Raw genomic sequence first — 21,056 nt, 5'->3', positions numbered from 1 at the left:
AATGTATGAACTATCAAACTAAATTATCACGAATTAACCATGAGCAATACAGATTTGTTACTGTATTTGTTAATTTGTGTCAATGTTAGTTAATAAATATCCAGCTATTCGTTGTTTGTTCATGTTAGTCCACAATGCATTACATTATATTTCCATAATGTAGTAGTAAATGTTGAAATGAACAGGAACAAAGATGAATAAAAGCTGTAGAAGTGCAGTTCATTATTAGTTCATGTTAACTAGTGTAGTTAACTAATGTTAACGAATGAAAACTTATTGTGAAGTGTTACCGACTTATTTGCCTTTTATTAGGTTAAACAGTATCTGTCATTGATGCCCTTCATTTGACTAATATAACTTTCATTTATTGCACTCTGGTAGTTTTTACACTTCCTCAATGTGTAAATGAAAGTGTTAATATCTCTAGTTTGATTTGTTCAAACAAAACCTGGACATGATTTAGCTTGTTCAAACAGGAAAGTAAATAAAGTAGAAGATTGTGTCCCTGCCCTTGATAAATGGCTGTCAGTCTTGTTCTGAAGCCTATGACGAAACTCTTCTGTCTTGAAGCTTTTCAGAGGAATTTGTATTAATCTCCTAATAATCAGGAATTTCTACATAATTATTATAAAGGTCAGGTTTTGATAACTGCTGATTTCGTTATCTTGTCAGTCCCTTGCTGATGAGAATATGCTGCTACTATTTTGGTTCACTTTTATTTTCAAATTTCTCTTCAAAGTTTTTTTCTAATGCGAAATGTTTGTTTCTTATGGTAATTTCTTTCAGTTCAGGAAGGCATTTTTACTCTGAAAGAAAGTGAACAATAAAGAGGACACACTGTGCTTCTCTTTTATTGTTGTGGTTGATTTGTCTCAGCATGGGTCACCAGCTTGTGGTCCAAGTGACAGGAAAAAAGGCCTAGAGCTCTCGTAGAGAAGAAACTTTTCTTCTCTACCCACAGCACAAATGTTAAAACATTTTAACATGAGGTAAAACATGCAAAGCTGATAGTCGGGTGAGAAAATGAACAGGGTTTCTATTTACATGTGCCTTCCCATAGCATGAACAAAATGTGTTGTCTTCCCTTTGAACATGATAAAATCCAACAATACAGTTATAGGTTAGCACTTAGCATCAGTTCAAAATTTACTGGGTATGTCATTATGTTTTGGATTGGGCTGTTGAAGTTTTACACTCAAGATTAATCAAAGGCAGTAGCTTACATAGGAAAAGTAAACCGTAAACAGTGCAGGGTTTGGTTCACCTCTTCTTTGGATAGAATCTGCAACCTTCATATTAGCAGCCTAGAAGTGTTTTTCACAGTGTTCAGGTGCCAAATGGCAAACAATCACAGAGAGATGATGGGTTCATTGTACTGTAATCAACCAACGGTTACTCCACCCTTACATTAATAACAGCTTGCGTGCATTAAACACCACTTAGCCGGGTGTGCAGGTTGTTGCTGTATGATTTTATGTTTGTGTTCTTTTGAATCTCATTTAGAGGAGCTATACTATAAGAATATGGGAGAATATAGTCCAACAAGACCATTGACTTAAACTTTGTCTGCTAAATCATGTAAAAGAGGTTTTAATAATTTTGTGGAAATATATTAGGAATGCAATACCATGACCATTTAAGAAACTGCTGTTTAAAGTTTTTATTTTAAAAAATAAAAATAAATATCAAGGGTCATGTGACACTGAAGACTGGTGTAATTTCATCACAGGAATGGATCAGATTTTAAAATATATTAAATAGAAAACAGTCATTTTAAATTGTATTAATATTTCACAATATCACTGTTTTTATTGTATTTATTATTACATAAATGCAGCCTTGATGAGCAAATTGCCTCAGAAAAAAAAAATACCGAATGGTATACAATATACTTTTTTATTTATATTTCTTATGCATGTAGTTTTGAGTCTCTGAATCTCTTCAACATTTGGCCGAACTGTTAAAATAAAACAGTGCCTTGTGAAATGCATTCAAATCAGCCCTAAGTGTTAAGTGTTTTTAATACTGTTTGTGCATTCCTGATATATTGTGAAATACCGCAACATTATACAATAGATCCATAAAGATGTTTTATAGAATATAAAGTTGCTCAAATAAATGATTTTTCAGTCTGTAGCTTGAAGTAGTTAAGGACAAAAATAGTTTTTTCCCCTTTTCAGCAACATGATCTTATCATACCTGATGTGCAAATCGCAATGACGAGGCACATTGCAAAACGGCTTTTTTTGTGAACTCTGCTTGTGGAAGAGAAAGGGGCAGAGACCTTTTTTTTGAAAGAATGCAGCAGAGAAACGGGAAGAAGATGGATCTGATATCAAGCAGTCTTCGATGCAAGCACGTTCAACTTCTCAAATTCTCAGTTTTTTCCCCCCAAGAGATGGCTGCACATTTTTATGCATATTAGAACCCAGTGATGGCTCCACCCCATTTTTTCAGTTCCTGCTGCAGGAATCTATGTTGTATTTATGCTGTACATCTGTGAAGGAAGCTCAACTGCTGACAATTTTCTTCAAGACAGCGAACCGAAATGGATGCAGACCTTTCCAAATGTAATCAGATTGTATTTCTGTTATAGCGCTTCTTTGAGCTTTTTAGCAGAAAAGCTCTAGGTGATGTATGAAAGTCTGTTGATGATGGCTGTGACACCACCACCTGTAATCACCATGGCTGAGCCCATTCCCATTCCAACCCTGAACATTTTTCCACCTTCGTCCGATACGGAGTCGTGGTCCTGCTCCCCGAGCCCACGGCGACACCGGTACCGCTCACGCAGCCGAAACCGAGAGAACAGGAGAGCTAAGGAGGTACAGCAAAGAGATGCATCAGAGAACCATTGGGATAAAGGGAAAGGGGAAAGTGATAGAAATCAAAGCCCTTCACATGCATCTCCGATGGTTTCTAATGTAGAAGAGGAAGAGCAGGGAAGCCCCTCTGTGCTTCTCCTACCCCCATCAAGCTCATGTTCACGGAGCTCTTCCCTAAGCAGGCGCTCTCGCTGGTCTATCCGTAGCCTTCTCAGCAAGGATTCAGATTGTGACAGCAGCAGGTCAGTGTGTTTCCCCCCTCCCACTTGCACAGTCAGCACCATTCCCTTATGCTGGCTTAAAAAAGAAAGTAAAGTGCATCCTCTCTGGATGCTCAGAGCCAGAGGGATATTCCTGCAGGTGCAGATGCAATAATTCTTTAAGAAACAGATTTGGTTGGGTAGGAGATGTTTTTTTGTCTAATTTAGATTAGCAGATTTTTCTGTCAGTGATGTGTGATTTATTTTATTTCTTGATTTAAACGAGTGTTTGTTCCACTTCTCCTTTGTCAACAGTATTTTTGGTGTGTCATTTACCATAGGAAATATATTTGACTTGTTCCTTAGTTGTATTTATAAAGCAAGCAAGAAACGTGGTTACTGTAAGGCACACACCATGCAAGTAATGGGCCATGCACTTAAGACATTTAAAAAGGTCAAGTATTTTCACGCCCCCAAAAATGGTTTTAAGCCAGTTATTTATATCTTTTGCTGTAATGTGTCAATAGGAAATATCAGTTTACATTTCCAAGCATTCGTTTTGCCATTGTAGAAATCCAGTGAGAGTTTTGTATGCACAAGGGGTCTGACAACACCCGATGTGCTCCACGGAGATCTGATCTCACCATCATCGAGGCCATCTGGGATTACAGGAAGAAACAGAACAAAATTGAGACAAACTAAATCCAGAAGATCTGTGGCAACGTCTCCAAGACGCATCCTTTCAAGCAATCCTCACTTTTACACACAGTATTTTTACACAAGTGTCTAAAACATTCCTACCAGCAGGTAGGTTTCTTCAAGCGTTTACAGAAGACAAAAGCGGTTTGAAATACGTTGGTAACACCAAATATATTTTTAATAATTTATTTACATATTTTATTTGTTAGTTAATTTCTATTAACTAATATTTATCAATGTATTTAAAACATCTTTTGTCTTCTGTGCACTTTTCAGGTAGTTTTGCGGGTTGGCTCCTTTAAGTTGCCACAGTTCTCCTGGGTTTAGTCTGTCTCCGTTTTTTCTGTGCATGTAACTAATCACAGACAGACTCACTGATGGTGAGATCGGCACACCAGCTGTTGTCAGACTCCTTGTGCATGCAAAAATCTCACTGGATTATTACAATTAATGGAAAAATGAATGTTTGGAAATGTAAACTGATATTTCCTACTTCCACACATACAGCAAAAGATATAAATAACTGGCTTAAAACCATTTTTAGGGTGAGAATACATGCCAAAGACTTTTACACAGTATTGTATATTAAAATAGAAAACAGTCCATTTTAAATTGTGATCATTTCACAATATTACTGTTTTTACTGGGTAAGGATATATACATTTGTATGTTTAATATTAAATAAATATAAATTGAAAAATAAATAATGCTATAAATGCTGTCAATAGAGTTAAACTTGTACTGATCCCAAAACATTCTTTCAATGCAAATGTAATGATTTGTTTCCTAGTAAATTGGCATCTTATAATCTACTTTAGAATTACAGCCTAGTAACGGTTCCGTTCATTGCATATGTATAAACAGCATGCTTGTTATAATTATGGTGAATTTGTCCAGTTAAAACACAGAAGTATTTCCAGGGACCAAATTAAACAGAGTCCTAAAACACTGTCATTATGTGAGGTTCGAGTCCTTTTCATGAATAACAGGAAGATGATAGAGTGACAGAAAAAAAGAGGAGTGCTCTTGGCAGCGGAGAGATGGAGGTGGGGCTCTATCTGAGCCGCCTGGCTCTTGTACGCATGACATCACTATTACCCAGTAGGAGTGTTCCGCCTTTTCTGGTGATGTCACTGCTGCCCAATCAGAAGCCGCTGTGTTGATGCTGCAGTGAAGACTGTCAGCCAGTGAAAAGACGAGCTTTGATAGCGAAAGGTGTTTTGTGCATGCCACATGAACAGCTGTGCCCTTGTCCTTCTCATCTACCAACCGGTTTCACTGACCTAGTTCTTTTTGTTGTGTTGCTCAGCCGTTTTAAAGTCTAGCTCTGAATTCGAGCCTATTGTGGTGTTTTAAGAGGTTCTGGATATTGTTTAGTAAGCGTTTATTTATTGATTATCTTACTAGAACTTTAAACCATACAATTATGCAAAACACAATCCTTGTTAGTCTGAAATCAATACAAAATCAATGATGGGTATCCGTTATAACCCTTGTAATGATTCAAACAGACATGAATGAGTATTACAGTATGAATCATTTACATGTGATGAACCTATAAACGGGGTTTTTGGAAACAAGCCATACTTCCTTTATTTGTTGACAGAACTGTGCTAATCTGAAGTTCAAGAGGGAAAGCCTGTTTATTGCTGCTCACTTGCATGAATCGTTTTCGCTGACTGTAAAATTGGCCTTGTTTGTTTAGCAATGTCTGTGGGTTGTTTGTCTGTCCAAAATCAATGCAGATTCCTGACGTGCAAGTTTGCACAACATCTGACATGAAAGTTCTAGGTTTTCCACCAACATTAGATCCAATTAATTGTAAATATCAGTATTTTTTTAATCTATTGCCTCCTAATGTGGCAAAAAATAATCCGGTTTCTAATTTAAGCCTGTAAACACCCTCTGTGCAATCAATGCTTTTTGATTTCTGCTTCGTTGCCTGAGGTTCACTCTGTTTACATCGGCTGCTTCTTAAGTCTGAAGATTTCATTTGTCTAAGCCTCTTTGGAGTGCTTTGGCCCTTTCTGACCATGATGTACTTGGGGTGACATATGTTCCTATAAACTTGTTGAGATCCTTTAAGGATCACAACACACTTAAAGCTCTGTTTCCAGACACATGTGATTGCAGAAATAGATTGAATAGCTTTGAGCTTCAAACCTCAATCCAGGTGATAATTGCACTGGCTGAGCATTATCTGAGTTTGATCAATGCCACTAAAGCCACAGAAGTGAAAGATTGAGTGACATTGATCACCCATAAGGTCGACAGTACACTTGTTCATTGTTGACTTGCATCTGTACTGTAATCTGCCGTATATTACAGAAGTTGTGCATTGTTAAATTTGCACTGTTGAGAGAAAACAAAACGCAGATAAGTCAGAAAAGTGTATAAAAAATCATTCTAAATATAAAAGAATGGCAGAGTACACGTCTATAACAATAATAGCAATCACTTTCAGAACAATTTTTTCCCGCTGATGAAAGATTAAAACATTAACAGCAAAACTGGCAGCGTGCTTAGAATAAACAGAACAGTATTGTCCACAGGTGTAGACGCTAATATTGTTGTTATAGTTATCTTTCTTGGTGTGAACAGGTGCTAAGTCACATTTTATAATTATATTCAGAAAAAAATATTAAATACTGGTAAAGTTAAATGTTTATAAACATATTTGAGTTCCCTCATTCCACAACAAAAATGAAACTTGCACATGTAGAAAATGCACTATACAAATAAACTCGGGATCATGTATCCCTGTCTCTTTTGGCAAAAAATAAATAAATAAATAATAATAATTTGTGCATTTCTTGCTTCCTTGAGGTTATTTGCATAAATAAATTATTTAGGAATTAAAATCACAGCACATTTCAGAGTTTATGTATATAAAAGTGATTTATAATTTCATATGGTAGGCCTATGTATGTTTTTAGTGACCGCAAGGTCCCCTCCGCCCCTTATACTATTAAAAGTTAAGATGCTTAAAGCGAAATTGTAGCTTTAACATTTATTAATTTAGCAGGCACTTTAATCCAAAAGCAAATAGCAATACACATAAAAGTCTACTTAATTCTATATTTGATTTAGGGTCAGTTTTGGACTCGGAAATCTGTATCTATATGTCTTGGCTTCCCTTAACCCTCCTTACTGAGATTATGCAGCCTCTCCCTGGAAAACAGATTATGGAGACAGCCAGACCGCTGAGGATTATTATGCAATTTTATGATCATTATTAGTGTAGTTAGGGTTAACCAACTTCCCTGTTTCTGATAATCAGAATAATTCATTTCATTTGAATGACTTTGTATCCTTGCCAACTCCAGGTGTCCAGGCAGAGCATTTCAAAACAGTGGTATTGACTGAAGTGCTTCCACATAAACTCTAAGCATAATCCCCTATGGGTTGGCTCTGCTGTGTGGTGGTTGTAAAGAGAGGGCCACTGCCTCAAACGGTGTTGATTCCCTCCTCCATACTGAACAGCCTCTTCTCTCCTCCCCCTCCTCCTCTTACCCAGTGTGTAGGTTGCTTAGGATAACCGGAGCGCTCATAGTGGAGACCGCGGTGGTCGTTGCGTTTTAGAAGGGGGTCTGGTACCTCGTTTGGGATGGGGATTTTGAACGATCGCGTTCTGTTGGACTAGAACGGGCAGCGGATGAACAGAGGACGCGGTGTCTCCAATGTATTCGTCTTGTTAATCTGAATGTACGGTCTATTATGTCGGCGCAGTGCCATATTGAGAGGCTACTGTAAAATAAACGTGGGCATCACGCATTGATTTGAGAAAACACCCAATGACATGTTCGAGTAAGTAGCAAATGGTTTAGTTCTTTTATGCAATGCATGTAAAAACCCGTATGCTAATGTTGTATGATGATTCTCTTTATCAGTTGTTCTTGCTTCACAGTGCATTAGTAGGTTAAGGCGTTAACACGCATGCAACTCCACTAACCGTGCTGATGACATAGACATTATTTCTGTTTGATCAGTCAAGGTTTGCCCAAATGCACGTTCTGCACTGAGGATTAGATTGGCGCGTGCCGTAGTTTTACATAGTGCAGGTTTAGCATGCAAATGGCCTTTTCGTCTTACGTTTACTTTCTGTAAATTGCATTGGTTTACGCAGTATCGACGTGTTAAAATACGGCATTCGTATTTTAGCTTCAGCATTTCAGCACCCATTCATTCTCTTGACGTTTCCTCAAGCGATTCGTGAACAAGTCGTTCAATTTACTCGGTTCTTTTGAACGAATTGTTCGAACTGGCTCATCAACTGGAAAGAATCTATTCATGCGGTTCTTGAATCAACAAATTGATTCATTCAACTGAGAAACTGTTGTTTCGAACATGCCCGACTCGTTATGACAATCGATGATTGTGCTGAATTGTGCTTAAATAATGGACTAAAACAACACTTTAATAGCCATATATAAGAAATAAGAACACATTTAATGTAGTGATAATCAACTTTTTATTCATTGTGACAGTTTTGTTAGTTACACATCATGGTTTGCATGTCAATGACATTCATGACAAGTCATGATGCAATAGACTCTGATTAAATATCTTTTTTCTTTTTTCTTTCTCTTAATTTGTTTGGGAAACTTTACATGGAGATTTGACGTAATTTACTGTCACAATTATGTTAGCGGTTGAATAGTTTACAAAATGTTTTTTTATTTTGTTCAAGTCTTTATTTTGCCAAACGACCCACATCACCTGGAATTCATTTTGGTGAATTGGTGCACACAAGACAATGCACCATAACATATACAATAAAAACATGAAATCTAAACAGAGAACAAATACTTAGAATACTGCTAATTTGGGGGGTTATTCTTAGGTTAGTCTGGCTTTTGTTAGGATCTTAGTAAATGTCAATTTTTCTGCTCTTTTATTTTGTTGTTGAATTGCTGTCACTGTGTTTTTGCTGACAAGTAAAACAGTAAATTTTACATTTGAACTAGATCAAATAGTTAAAGGGATATTCACCCAATAAATGAAAATTATCCCATGATTTATTCAGCCTCAAGGCATCCTAGGTGTTTGTGACCATCATCTTTCAGACTAAGGCAATCGGAGAAACCTCTGACGTTGGATGTAACTAGGAGTAGCGTAAGCTTAGGTGAGAGTAAACATACTTCTCTCTTATATCAAAATCCTCCATCCTCGACCGCCGGAACTAGACTTGCCTACGGTCGTTACCAGAAGTCAGTGATTTATAGTTTATAATTTATAATATAATTTAAAGTTATACAATTTAATTTTTTTTTTACAAAATCCATTGCTCCGATTCAGAAGCCCTTTATTATTACCCCCCCTAGAGCCGTGTGGATTACTCTTATGATGGATGGATGTGCTTTTTGGGGCAACAAAATCGTGAGCACCATTCACTCCCATTATAAAACTTGGAAGAGCCAGGATATTTTTTTAATGTAACTCCGAGTGTGTTCTTCTGAGAGATGATAATCATGTACACCTACGTAGTATGGCTTGAGGGTGAGTAAACCATGGGATAATTTTTTTGGGTGAACTTCCCAAAACGTCATTGCTATGCTCATCTTGCATCAGGCATGTCTAATCAATGCCCAGAAGTGTGACTAGCTACTGTCTGTTATGGATTTCTTAATTTTCAATGGGATTTTTGAAGGAGGTTTCAAAACTTTTCTTACACTGAACATTCATTTCGAAGAGAACTAACTGAATATGCAATATGTACAGGAAAACTTGTGGTCAAGGTTGCCATAATATATATTTTTTGATATTTCAAATGTCTTTAAATGAGTTGATTTTCATTAGTGCTATCAATTATGTTTCGAATACATAGAGTAACAAGTTTTTAATGCTTTGCATGCTTTTTGTAGTTGCAAGTAGGACTGGGTGATTTATTAAATATTCACAATATATTCTTAACGATTTTTCTGGTGACATAAAATTAAGCAATATTGTGAGAAAATAAATAAATATATATAAATATATGATAATAAATAATATATAATTTATTTATACAGTCGACATTTGAAGTGGATCAAAACCTTTCATCAAATTATACATGAATTTTGAACAATACCTGTTCTTGTCTTAGGACAACTTTGATTAACTTTTTTGATCCACTGCAAAAGTTGACATGCATAAACTTGTCTTTTAATACATATAATTGTTCTTTTTTTTTTTGCTGCATCACCCAACCCTAGTAAGAACAAATTATATTAAGGATTGATTTTGCATGCCTTAAAGCTGTTATGAGCACTCCTTTGACAAAACAGGTCTCATATGTCTGCCATTTAAATGTCTCATCAGACTGATCAAATGCTGGTGAACAGATAAGGCTTTGTGTTTGTGTACAGAAGCCTCCATCTATGTTGGTACCTTTATTTTACTGGAACAGAAATGGAATGCTACTATGGAAACGATTGTTATCATTATAAATACACTCTTCAATTCCTGGGCTTCAACCTGAACTTGTAATATAAGACCCATCCTGGACACTCCTTCAGTTTGTTTAGAGTGTGATGGCTAAAATTCATCTGAATGACAGCTCGATTGTATTTTGAAACATAATTAGAGACTTTAAAGTCGTACCTTAACTTACATGGTATGTTGTAGACCAGAATCAGTTAGTTGTAATCAATACGTGCTGTTTGGTAAATTTTGGGAACAACCTGCTCTTATTTGTTGTTTCCTTGTGCATGACCCGGATGCCCTGCTGAAATGCCAGATTAGCTTTCTGACCTTCTTTTTCCTCCGCCTCCAGCACAGCCAGTAACTCTCCGCGTAGCACTCCCGGCAGCTCGCCCTCCTTGCGCCGTCGTGTTCTGGGAGGCAGAGCCAGCGAAGGGGAGACGGGAGCGGACAGAAGTGTTGGAGGTTCAGACAGTCCCCTGCCTCCTACTCCCTCGTCATCAACCTCTTCATACCCGCTCACGGCCCGCCACTTCACTCGCAATGCCAAGGTAAGCTGAGATTGTTGGTCATCTCTCTTGTCTGATATGACGAGCGCTCGCTCTTCCACCCTCATGCTGAGCACAGTATCATGTCCGGTTTGGAGTGAATAAGGCAGGAAAAAATGGTAGTGTTGCAAACAGTTATTTAGAAATTGTTTTTAAAAAATATGTTTTTCAAAGAAATTAATTGAACAGATTATAGTTAATGTGCACGTAAAATAACAATAATTCAAACTCATTTTGCTTCTGTAATTTTTGGCTTATTTCTTAGGGAAGCATTAGCAAGCACCTGTCAATTTTGCAATAATATTTATATTTATTTTGGAATATTTTTAAAAGAAGTCTCTTATCCCCACCAAGACTGCATACATTTAATCAAAAATGCAGTAAAAACACTTACTGTTATTATGAGCACTATTTAAAATGACTGTTTCAGAAGTAATCCTGATATGTGGATTTAATGCTCAAGAAATATTTCTTATTAATGCCAAATTGGCACAATAAGACCAAAACATTTTAAAGAAAGCAAATAGTGTCCATTTTGGTTGGTTTGTTGAGAAAGAGTGTTAATTAAAACCCTCATTCATCTTTTTCTCTCTGTTTCAGAAAATGCAAAGCTGGTATAATGTAAGTATCCTGGGGTCTTCAGAAGTTCATGCCTCAGTGTTTTGTGCTTTTGCTGACCGTGCTGGTTCCCTCCACTCACATCTCACTTTGATATATAGGTGCTCAGCCCCACGTACAAACAGAGGAATGAAGACTTTCGAAAACTCTTTAAAAAGCTGCCTGATACAGAACGTCTCATAGTGGGTGAGTTTTACCAATTCATGAGTAAAGCAAGCAGAATGTAATGAGTGATATTATTTTAAGTCCAGCACAGTCCTTAGAGTGATTATGTGATGATCACATGGCCTTTGGTTGTGTTTATTTTATCTTTGTCTAGACTACTCATGCGCACTGCAGAAGGACATACTGCTCCAGGGCCGCCTTTACCTGTCTGAGAACTGGCTCTGCTTCTATAGTAATATCTTCCGATGGGAGACCACGGTAATTCTCACATTACTGAAAACATTAATTAGTCATCCAATGACTCAATGAAAATAATCTGCAATGAATTTCCAAGTGGGTAAACTTCAAGTATTTCATAGAGAATGCACATGAATGTCAGTCAAAAAAATATTTAAACAATATTTGTTGTTTAACATCAAATTAAATGAAAGTTGAAGTCCTAAATGCAATGCAATTAGTAATATTTTATATGAACAGTATTGTTTTAAGGGAATTCAATGTTAAAGATAATATATAAAATAGTACTCTTTTTACATAAAAATTAATTTGTAAGTAATCATACCTGGTACCCGTTGTTCGTACATGGATTACCAAGTTATGTGGATTTTACTGTTGACAATTTGACATGAACAGCACATTAATTTGAAATATGCGGATGGCTTGATGACCTGTGCAGGAGATGCAGAGAACCTTTTAAATTTTTTACTTTATTTTAGATTAGAAATATCTTCTTGACCTTTGAGAAATGTTATGCCTTAAGAGATTTTATGCTTTATAGCAAATCCTCAAAATTATATTTTTTTAACATTTTTTACTGTTTAATATTTTGGTGTAAACCCTAATAATAAAAAAAAGTTCAAAGGAACTGCATTTATTTGAAATGGAAATGTTGTGTATAAATGTCTTATATATAAATGTCTTTACTGTCACTTTTGATCAATGTAATACATCCTTGCTGAATAAAAGTATTAATTGAAATTTGATCTGTGGAGTATAAACAGAAATTAGCATATTTTGAATATCAAAAATCAACATATTAATCGATTTTAAAAATAATTATTTGTTGAACAAACCAAATAATTGGTTTTGGTCATTTAGCTCAGGCAAACCGTATTTGTAAATCTTAAATATTCTTTCTCCCTCATTGTATCACCAGATAACCATACTGCTGAAAGATGTGACCAGTCTGACCAAGGAGAAGACAGCCAAGCTCATTCCTAACGCCGTCCAGATTAGCACTGAACACGAGAAGGTACCGTGCTGCAGACATCGGATATGCATGCTAAAATTACCATTAAAGGATTTCTTTTGTTAGCTCCATTTTGAAACTCCCAAGCCAATAGGTAATCTGCCTTTGATTAAAATTCTGATCTTGCATTTGTCAGCACTTCTTCACATCATTTGGGGCAAGAGATCGCAGCTACATGATGATCTTTAGACTTTGGCAGAATGCACTGATGGATAAGGTAAGATTACTTTTATATAAGACACAGCCATATAACACACAAATCTCCTGTCAAAATGTGCGCTGTGTATTTGTCAGTGTAGACAATTTCATATGGCAGGCGACCAACATCGCTTGGGCATCGGCCATAATAATTAACATTTGGCAAGATGCAGGTGGTGACTGTACAGATGCATTGCAGTCTTCAGCGATGAGGTCAATGGAAATGTTGCTTATAAATATACTTTTTAAAAATAAATGAAGTAGTTAAGTAATATCTGTAATTAAAATAATGTTATTCAAATATAATCAAGTTGAAAATATTTGAAATATACTATTTCACATAGTTCCCGTAATGCATTCATTGTCCTTATTACACTTTTTGCTAAAAGGATTAGAAGGCTAATTCATGTCATTAAAGTCTTAAATCAGTCATCACATCTGCTGCCTCACAGAAATGCTATTTAAGCAATTCTTAGCCTGGAAGACTCCATATCGAGCTTCTACTTGAAGTACTGATGTTATATTTCTCATCCACAGACCCTGTCACCTAAGGAGTTATGGCACATCGTTCACCAGTGTTACGGCACTGAGCTGGGGCTCACTAGTGAAGATGATGATTATGTCTCCCCTACTGCTGAACATATGAACGGCCTGCTGTGAGTCCACACTGAGAGGAATCTGTTTGTGAAATTTTAGTTATGAAATTTATCTGACAAACAGAAGGTCACTGTGTACCTGTATTTTTATTTTATTTTTAGGTTTTGGGTCAATAAGGCCACAATTATATATGACTAGAATTGAAATACATTTTATTTATTAAAATGTACTGAGATAGATAGATAGGTAGTATAGAAGACTATCTATCATCTCCACATACATATACATACTCTACATATGTTTATTACTTATTTAATTTTTTTGTTCAAATAGGCCGTATTCAATACATACTTATATGTATAGACCATTTTGCAAGATGTAAACAACACTGGTCCAGAAACACTTCCTGTTTCAGTTTGTCACATGTAAAGAAAACATCTTAAAGATGTTTGTGTAACTTTCTGATTCAGTTTTATATGTTCTGTTGGTTGTACTTTATCCCAGCTTTTATGTAGTGTTAAACTGAAACAGGAAGTGCTTCTGGACCAGTGTTGTTTACATCTTGCAAAATGGTCTATAAGATTCTACAGAGGCCATCATCGTCACCTGACTGAAATACTTTTGTTTGATTTGTTCATTGCAAACAGCTGAAAGTCTGTACATTTTGCTAATAAACCAGATTTGCAATGAAGGTAGAATAATTTCAATTGCAACTGTATGGTAGACATTTGACTGTCTAGTAGCAGAAAATGTCCCCTTTAACAAGTCTGACTCTTGCATCTGACTGTCTCTTTGCTGTAGGCCAGGTGAGGAGCCGGTCTCCGTCACTGACCTGCTGGATCTGGGATCAGTGCCGGTGCCTCTGGTGGGCTCCTCTCCACCCTCGTCTGCCTCAATTCTTCCCTGTGCTTCAGGATCTTCACCTCCATCCTCTTCTTCCTCTTCCTGCCAGCCTGTGGAGGTGCCATCTAATCGGGCCACCGTCGAGCCTGAGCCCAGTCCAACTGGCTCCCTGAGCTCACTAACCCCAACCGCAAACACTGGAACTGCCCTGTCCTCAACCGTAAGTGTCAAGCTACTGTGAAACACTAGCCATCTTGGTTATGCTCAAATAACATTACAATGGAAGATTTATACACAAAAAGTTGCAAAAATCCATTGATGCATGGTGATGCATAAATATAATAGAAATATGCTGCTTGTGTGCATATAGTACTCTACTTAGTTTGTGGGTGCATTTACATGCACGTTCTTAAAGCAATTATGCTTAATAAGCTGAAAACACGTGTGGTCATGTAAACGCGTTTAACCTTTTTCCTTTATCGGCATAAGGTCATAAACGGCTTAATAATAAACCAATCGACGGCTAGATTTTTTTTCCCCTTTTCCCTTTACTCTGATTTTGCCCGGCATTTAAACAGCTTAACCTTCGTTCTGTCGGCTTATTTAAGTGTGCATGTGTGATATGGGACAGGAAAGCATCCTTATACAGCAGATTTAAGGGCATTCTGCCACAGCAATGTTTCGCAGTAGGGGAGAAGAAATATATCAACCTTTTCTTTACTCAAGAAATGTAAAAAATGTGTTTTCATCTATTGCAGCCAAAGAACAAGTGGTAAGTTCTAGAAACGTCCAATATGAGAGTAGAGTGAGCAGAAGTTTTCTGCCGATATTTTGAAATACTCTTGGTGTTTTAATGCTTTATTTAACATAACTCATATTAATATAGAATACTCTGAGGGAAATACATGAATCCTTGTGCCGTCACCACCAGGAAATAATAACTTGTTTTTTTAGGTCAGTCTTGTAAAAGCGGTTTAATTGCATAATTGTCAGGTTGTTGATTTGACATGTAAACCGGTACATCTGGTTATTTCAATAAACTGATTTTTGGTAGTTGGTAGTGTGCATGTAAACATGCTTAAGGATTCATTCGGTAACCTGTTTGAATTTTAATTATTAAAAAAATAATGAAAAGTCATAGAAATGTATTATCATAATAAAACTGAATTATTATCGGAAAAAATATTTACACCCATGATCATTTAAAGGCACACCGTGGAACTTTTGGCCACTAGTGGCGCTCGACCTGTAACTTCATGTCTAGTGTCCCTAGAGGCCACAAGCTCCACAGCACTGTCGCAAAAGTCAACAAACAGTCAACAGTCAGTTATTAATAATAATGATATACTTTGTATTTATTTATTTTTTATTTCAATTAATGAAACAATTTTTTTGTGGTTTTAACAATAACAACACATGTTTGAGAATGTATCTTTATTCGCTTCCTCTATTTTCTTTTTATAGATCTTTGAAGAAGGTGGGGACAGCCAGTCAGAATCAGCCAATCAGTCACTTCAGTCCCCTCTCACTGTCCCACACAGCCTGGGAAACCTCTCCTCATTGGATATGACTAATGATGACGATCTCCCAACTGACCCCAGCAATTCCTCTGACACTCAGGAAGAGAGTGAGTGAGAGAATTGACCTCAGATTAAAAACAAGATTTGAAACCATTCTCTGTACAGAGTAGATGCATATGTGTTAAGTAATATGTCCTTGAAAGTCAGACTGATTCATTTGAACACTTTTACTCTCCACAGGTGAGGTGGAGTCTTTCTGTCCAGACCTCAATGGCCGACTGCATATCAACACGGTTGTTCGCATGAGCGTGGACAAACTCTACGACCTTCTGTTCTCGGACACTCACTTCATACAGCACCTCTTCTCTCAACGTCACTTCACTGGTCAGTTTACACTTTTTTTGTAGCGGGCTTTTTTTTCCCATTCTTGCTACTTTTTCCCAAATTAAATCACTACAGTACAATATTTAATTTAAAATACAAAAATAGTGTAAAAAGACTACAAATAAAATAAACTATAAATCAATTAAATTATAAAGTATAATTAATAAATGTAGAAAAAATTAAATATGAATTATATTAAAGTATTTTTAATCATATAATCAAAATAGTTTATTTTATTGTGTCTTTTTAATGTTTCCTGATCAGAAAACATTTCTGCTATCTTTTATACTTTTACATCCCATATTATTCTAACATTAAAAGGGTCGCTAGCTCGATTAGCTATTTTGTTTTTACCGACGTTCCCATTATTATGGTTACAGCAATTTCTCTGATTGGTGGGTCTCTCATCGGAAGTTCAGCAATTAAAGGTAGGGTAGGTAGTTTACAGAGAGGCTGCCAATAGCAAGCTAGCTTTGAAAGCATGAGATGCTACGCTTTGGTTCAGGAGGAACTGTAAAAGTTTGTGACTGACATCTGTCTAACTCTGCATTCGAACCAAATGCAATGATTGGGCGAACATTTTATGGTCCTACACCTTCCGCAGACGTTATATATACATATAAATACGTTTAGACCACTTAACTTAGTGATTGCTATCAGGATGGGAAGAGACTTTCAACCAGCATAACAAAAAATGTTTCTGGAACAAATCGATTACCCTGCCATCATACTGATAGATCCTGCATAAGCATACACTCACCTAAAGGATTATTAGGAACACCATACTAATACTGTGTTTGACCCTCTTTCACCTTCAGAACGGCCTTAATTCTATGTGGCATTGATTCAACAAGGTGCTGAAAGCATTCTTTAGAAATGTTGGCCCATATTGATAGGATAGCATCTTGCAGTTGATGGAGATTTGTGGGATGCACATCCAGGGCACGAAGCTCCCGTTCCACCACATCCCAAAGATGCTCTATTGGGTTGAGATCTGGTGACTGTGGGGGCCATTTTAGTACAGTGAACTCATTGTCATGTTCAAGAAACCAATTTAAAATGATTCAAGCTTTGTGACATGGTGCATTATCCTGATGGAAGTAGCCATCTGAGGATGGGGACATATTAGTGGCCATAAAGGGATGGATATGGTCAGAAACAATGCTCAGGTAGGCCGTGGCATTTAAACAATGCCCAATTGGCACTAAGCGGCCTAAAGTGTGCCAAGAAAACATCCCCCATACAATTACACCACCACCACCAGCCTGCACAGTGATAACAAGGCATGATGGATCCATGTTCTCATTCTGTTTACGCCAAATTCTGACTCTACCATCTGAATGTCTCAACAGAAATCGAGACTCATCAAACCAGGCAACATTTTTCCAGTCTTCAACAGTCCAATTTTGGTGAGCTCTTGCAAATTGTAGCCTTTTTTTCCCTATTTGTAGTGGAGATGAGTGGTACCCGCCCGGTGGGGTCTTCTGCTGTTGTAGCCCATCCGCCTCAAGGTTGTGTGTGTTGTGGCTTCACAAATGCTTTGCTGCATACCTCGGTTGTAACGAGTGGTTATTTCAGTCAAAGTTGCTCTTCTATCAGCTTGAATCAGTCGGCTCATTCTACTCTGACCTCTAGCATCAACAAGGCATTTTCGCCCACAAGAGTGCTGCATACTGCATGTTTTTCTTTTTTCACACCATTCTTTGTAAACACTAAAAATGGTTGTGCGTGAAAATCCCAGTAACTGAGCAGATACTCAGAAACACTCAGACCGGCCCGTCTGGCACCAACAACCATGCCACGCTCAAAATCCTATTCTGACATTCAGTTTGGAGTTCAGAAGATTGTCTTGACCAGGACCACACCCCTAAATGCATTGAAGCAACTGTTATTTGATTGGTTGATTAGATAATTGCATTAATGAGACATTGAACAGGTGTTCTTAATAATCCTTTAGGTGAGTGTATATTATTGTTAAACAACCTTGTTTTTAAAAGTTTCTAACATGACACATTGTTCTAAAACATCATGCATGTTTAATTCCAAAGCATATCATGTTTAATTAATTAGTTTGTAGTGGTGTAGTGCAGATATGACATCAGAACCCGGAAGTCTAATTGTAACCGGTTGTGTAAAATAAGCACATAATATCACAATATCGAAAAGTATAGTCAAAACTAAATAAATGAAATGAACCAGAAGTATTGTCAAGTTATGTTTGCCACAGGCTTTATTTTACACACAAATTGAAAAACCCCATAGGAAAATCTCAAAGGAATCAGCGGTGAATTAGGCTTCCGGGTTCTGACTTCATACCTTCTCTGTGAAGATTCTGAATGCCATTTTTTTTTCTTCCAGAACCGTGCTGTAGTACTCAGTTGTCCTTTAGCATACTTTACTAATTGAAATACTGCCCCATATTGCATTGGCGCTCCTCCTAGCATTTTATCTTTGACTGTGTTGATAGCTATTCTATGCATGGCCGATTTGTTATTGCCTTTTTCTGGAGTGTTCAGAGCCCACGTGTCCTCATTCCCCCCTCCCTTTTTCTCTTTTCATGCTGTTTGTCCTATAGGGGCCTTCGGAGCAGATAATGAGAACTCACAATTTGGTTTCACTATGTTCTATAGCATAAAGTACCATGGTCTCACTCTTTTTATTCTCTCTTGGTAACTTTATTTACTTTGTACAGCAAATAATGTCAATAATATTCATTATAGACCAAAAGATAGCCTCCGCACCACAGTGTGAGAATTGTTTTTTACTCATGCTGAGCTCTTTGTCTATGTTGTCTGCATGGATAATTGCCCCCTTCCCTGTGCCCCTGCAAGTGCTCTGACTGTAATCACACATCATTCTTCCTCCCTCTTCTCTAACTGTTCTTTTCCTGCTCTCCCTCTCTCTCTCTCGTGTGATTGGTTCAGATCTCTCTGTGCACGAGTGGCAGCAGGACAGCAGCAGTGGGAACAGCAGTAGAGTTCTGAGTTACACCATCGCCATCAACAACCCATTGGGCCCAAAAACAGCTCCTGTGGTGGAAACACAGGTGGGTCCACACAGCTCTTTTTCTTTGTTTCTTTTGTTCCTCAGTCTCCCTCATTTTTATTAAAGGGGCAGTTCTCCCAAAAAAATCAATTTCTCACCCACATGTTGCTCCAAAATATGTATGTATTTCTTTTTGCCAAACAAAAAAAGAAGCTATTTAGTCTTTTTGTACAATGAATGTCAGCTGGGTCAAATATTGTTTTGGACGCCACTATTGAGAAAGTCATGCAGGTTTGAAACCATTTGAGGGTGAGTAAATGATGACATCATTTTTCATTCCTTTACATTTGAAAGAACATGAATGCCACAATTACAATGCATAGAAGCCTGAAACTAACCCTGAAATTTGATGTAATAGACTATTAATATTTTATATCCTAGACTATTATGAGCACACTTTTTGCAGGTTAAATACAAGTTAAGGACTACTGAGATCACAAAAATATTTCTGACTTTTGACACAAAAAAAAAACTTTGATAGAGATGCAGTTACAATGGAGGCATTTCACTAAAATAAGTATTAAAATACACTTACATCTGCAATATTTAAACATTATTGTCTGGTTTTTAAGACAAGGACATTTCAAGGACCTTAGTTCAAGGACATTTAAGTAACTTTATTAATATGCCTTAAATTCATCTTGAGACAAAATAATGGCACTGACATGTTTTAAGATATGTCAGTGCAAGTTACTTTCAGTTAACAGCTGAAACATGCATTTTAGTCTGAGACTAGGCTTAAGCTTTGTCTGTGAAACCCGGGATATGCATGTTAACATCAGACTAAAATTGCTTTCTAAACTTGTGCTGTTATATTTCATTTTCTTATCTTGTCAAATATCAAAATTACTATAAATAATCATGATAAAAATAACAAAAATAAGAACAATTTTACTATTGTAATAATACTATATCACTGTAATTTTTTTTCATTTTCAAACATTAAAGCATCAAGTTTTTTATTTTGGTGGAAAATCCCAGAAATAGCCCATTTTTTATATGTAAATTACAGCATTTGTGATTTAATAATCTCTCTAAAAGCCATATCTCGGTTGTTCAGCCCTAGTTAATATTTAATGCTGTGCTCTATTCACATGGTTTATTTATAACTAGAAGTTCATCCACCTAGAACTGTAAACCCACCACTAAAACGATTTATCCACCTTTTCAGCTCATGCACACAAAAACATAAATGCTTAAGAAAAAAAACAAGCTTCATATTGCTGCTTTTTAATATTCCCAAATGTTAAAGACTTCCTTTGAAAGTGCATTAATGTAAACCCAGTTTTTGTTTTTTTACAAATGAGGGACATTTCCTGTCCTTTAATGATGGGTTTAAGCAGATGGTAATGTCAGTTTGGTGTATTTTGTCATGTTGCGCAGACTCTCCACAAGAGCAGCTCCCGGGGGGAGTGTCATGTGGTGGACTCAGAGGTCATAACCTCAGGCATCCCCTACCAGGACTACTTCTACACTGTACACAGATACTGCCTCACCTCTGTCAACAAGCACAAGAGCCGCCTCAGGTAGAACTTCCTGGCCATTGTAATGCACGTATTGTTATGCTTCAAAAGCAAACACCGCTGATGGACCCATTGTGTGTGTGTGTCTGCAGGGTCTCGTCTAATATCTGCTACAGGAAGCAACCGTGGAGTCTTGTGAAAGCTCTGATAGAGAAGAACACTTGGAGCGGCATTGAAGAGTATTACAGACACATGGGTAAGCAGGTTCTCATCTCAGTGTAAACCTTTAATGCGCCATTG

At 36.9% G+C, this 21,056-nt stretch overlaps 1 protein-coding gene across 4 annotated transcripts in view; it reads left to right on the top strand.

Moving 5' to 3' along the window:
- The window catches only part of gramd1a (GRAM domain containing 1A), a 31,194-nt gene that overhangs the window by 2,233 nt on the left and 7,905 nt on the right, over positions 1-21,056 (top strand). For 2 of the 4 annotated variants that reach the window (XM_089117908.1, XM_089117909.1), the window contains 14 exons: positions 2,597-3,067; positions 10,479-10,677; positions 11,275-11,295; positions 11,394-11,478; positions 11,612-11,715; positions 12,614-12,709; positions 12,843-12,923; positions 13,442-13,560; positions 14,303-14,564; positions 15,809-15,971; positions 16,105-16,248; positions 19,173-19,294; positions 20,677-20,819; positions 20,909-21,012. In XM_089117908.1, the coding sequence (XP_088974034.1) occupies positions 2,634-3,067; positions 10,479-10,677; positions 11,275-11,295; positions 11,394-11,478; positions 11,612-11,715; positions 12,614-12,709; positions 12,843-12,923; positions 13,442-13,560; positions 14,303-14,564; positions 15,809-15,971; positions 16,105-16,248; positions 19,173-19,294; positions 20,677-20,819; positions 20,909-21,012 (2,077 nt within the window). In that variant the 5' untranslated portion in view covers positions 2,597-2,633. Of the gene's footprint in view, positions 1-2,596; positions 3,068-7,060; positions 7,532-10,478; positions 10,678-11,274; positions 11,296-11,393; positions 11,479-11,611; positions 11,716-12,613; positions 12,710-12,842; positions 12,924-13,441; positions 13,561-14,302; positions 14,565-15,808; positions 15,972-16,104; positions 16,249-19,172; positions 19,295-20,676; positions 20,820-20,908; positions 21,013-21,056 lie in introns of those variants that run through there. The other 2 variants (XM_089117911.1, XM_089117910.1) reach the window with 2 other exon arrangements.

Source organism: Pimephales promelas, chromosome 12, assembly GCF_988280905.1.
Source record: "Pimephales promelas chromosome 12, fPimPro1.hap1.1, whole genome shotgun sequence".
In the NCBI taxonomy this organism is placed as follows: domain Eukaryota; kingdom Metazoa; phylum Chordata; class Actinopteri; order Cypriniformes; family Leuciscidae; genus Pimephales; species Pimephales promelas.
Note: the sequence above shows the minus strand (reverse complement) of the source record. Positions and strands in the feature narration are given on the sequence as shown.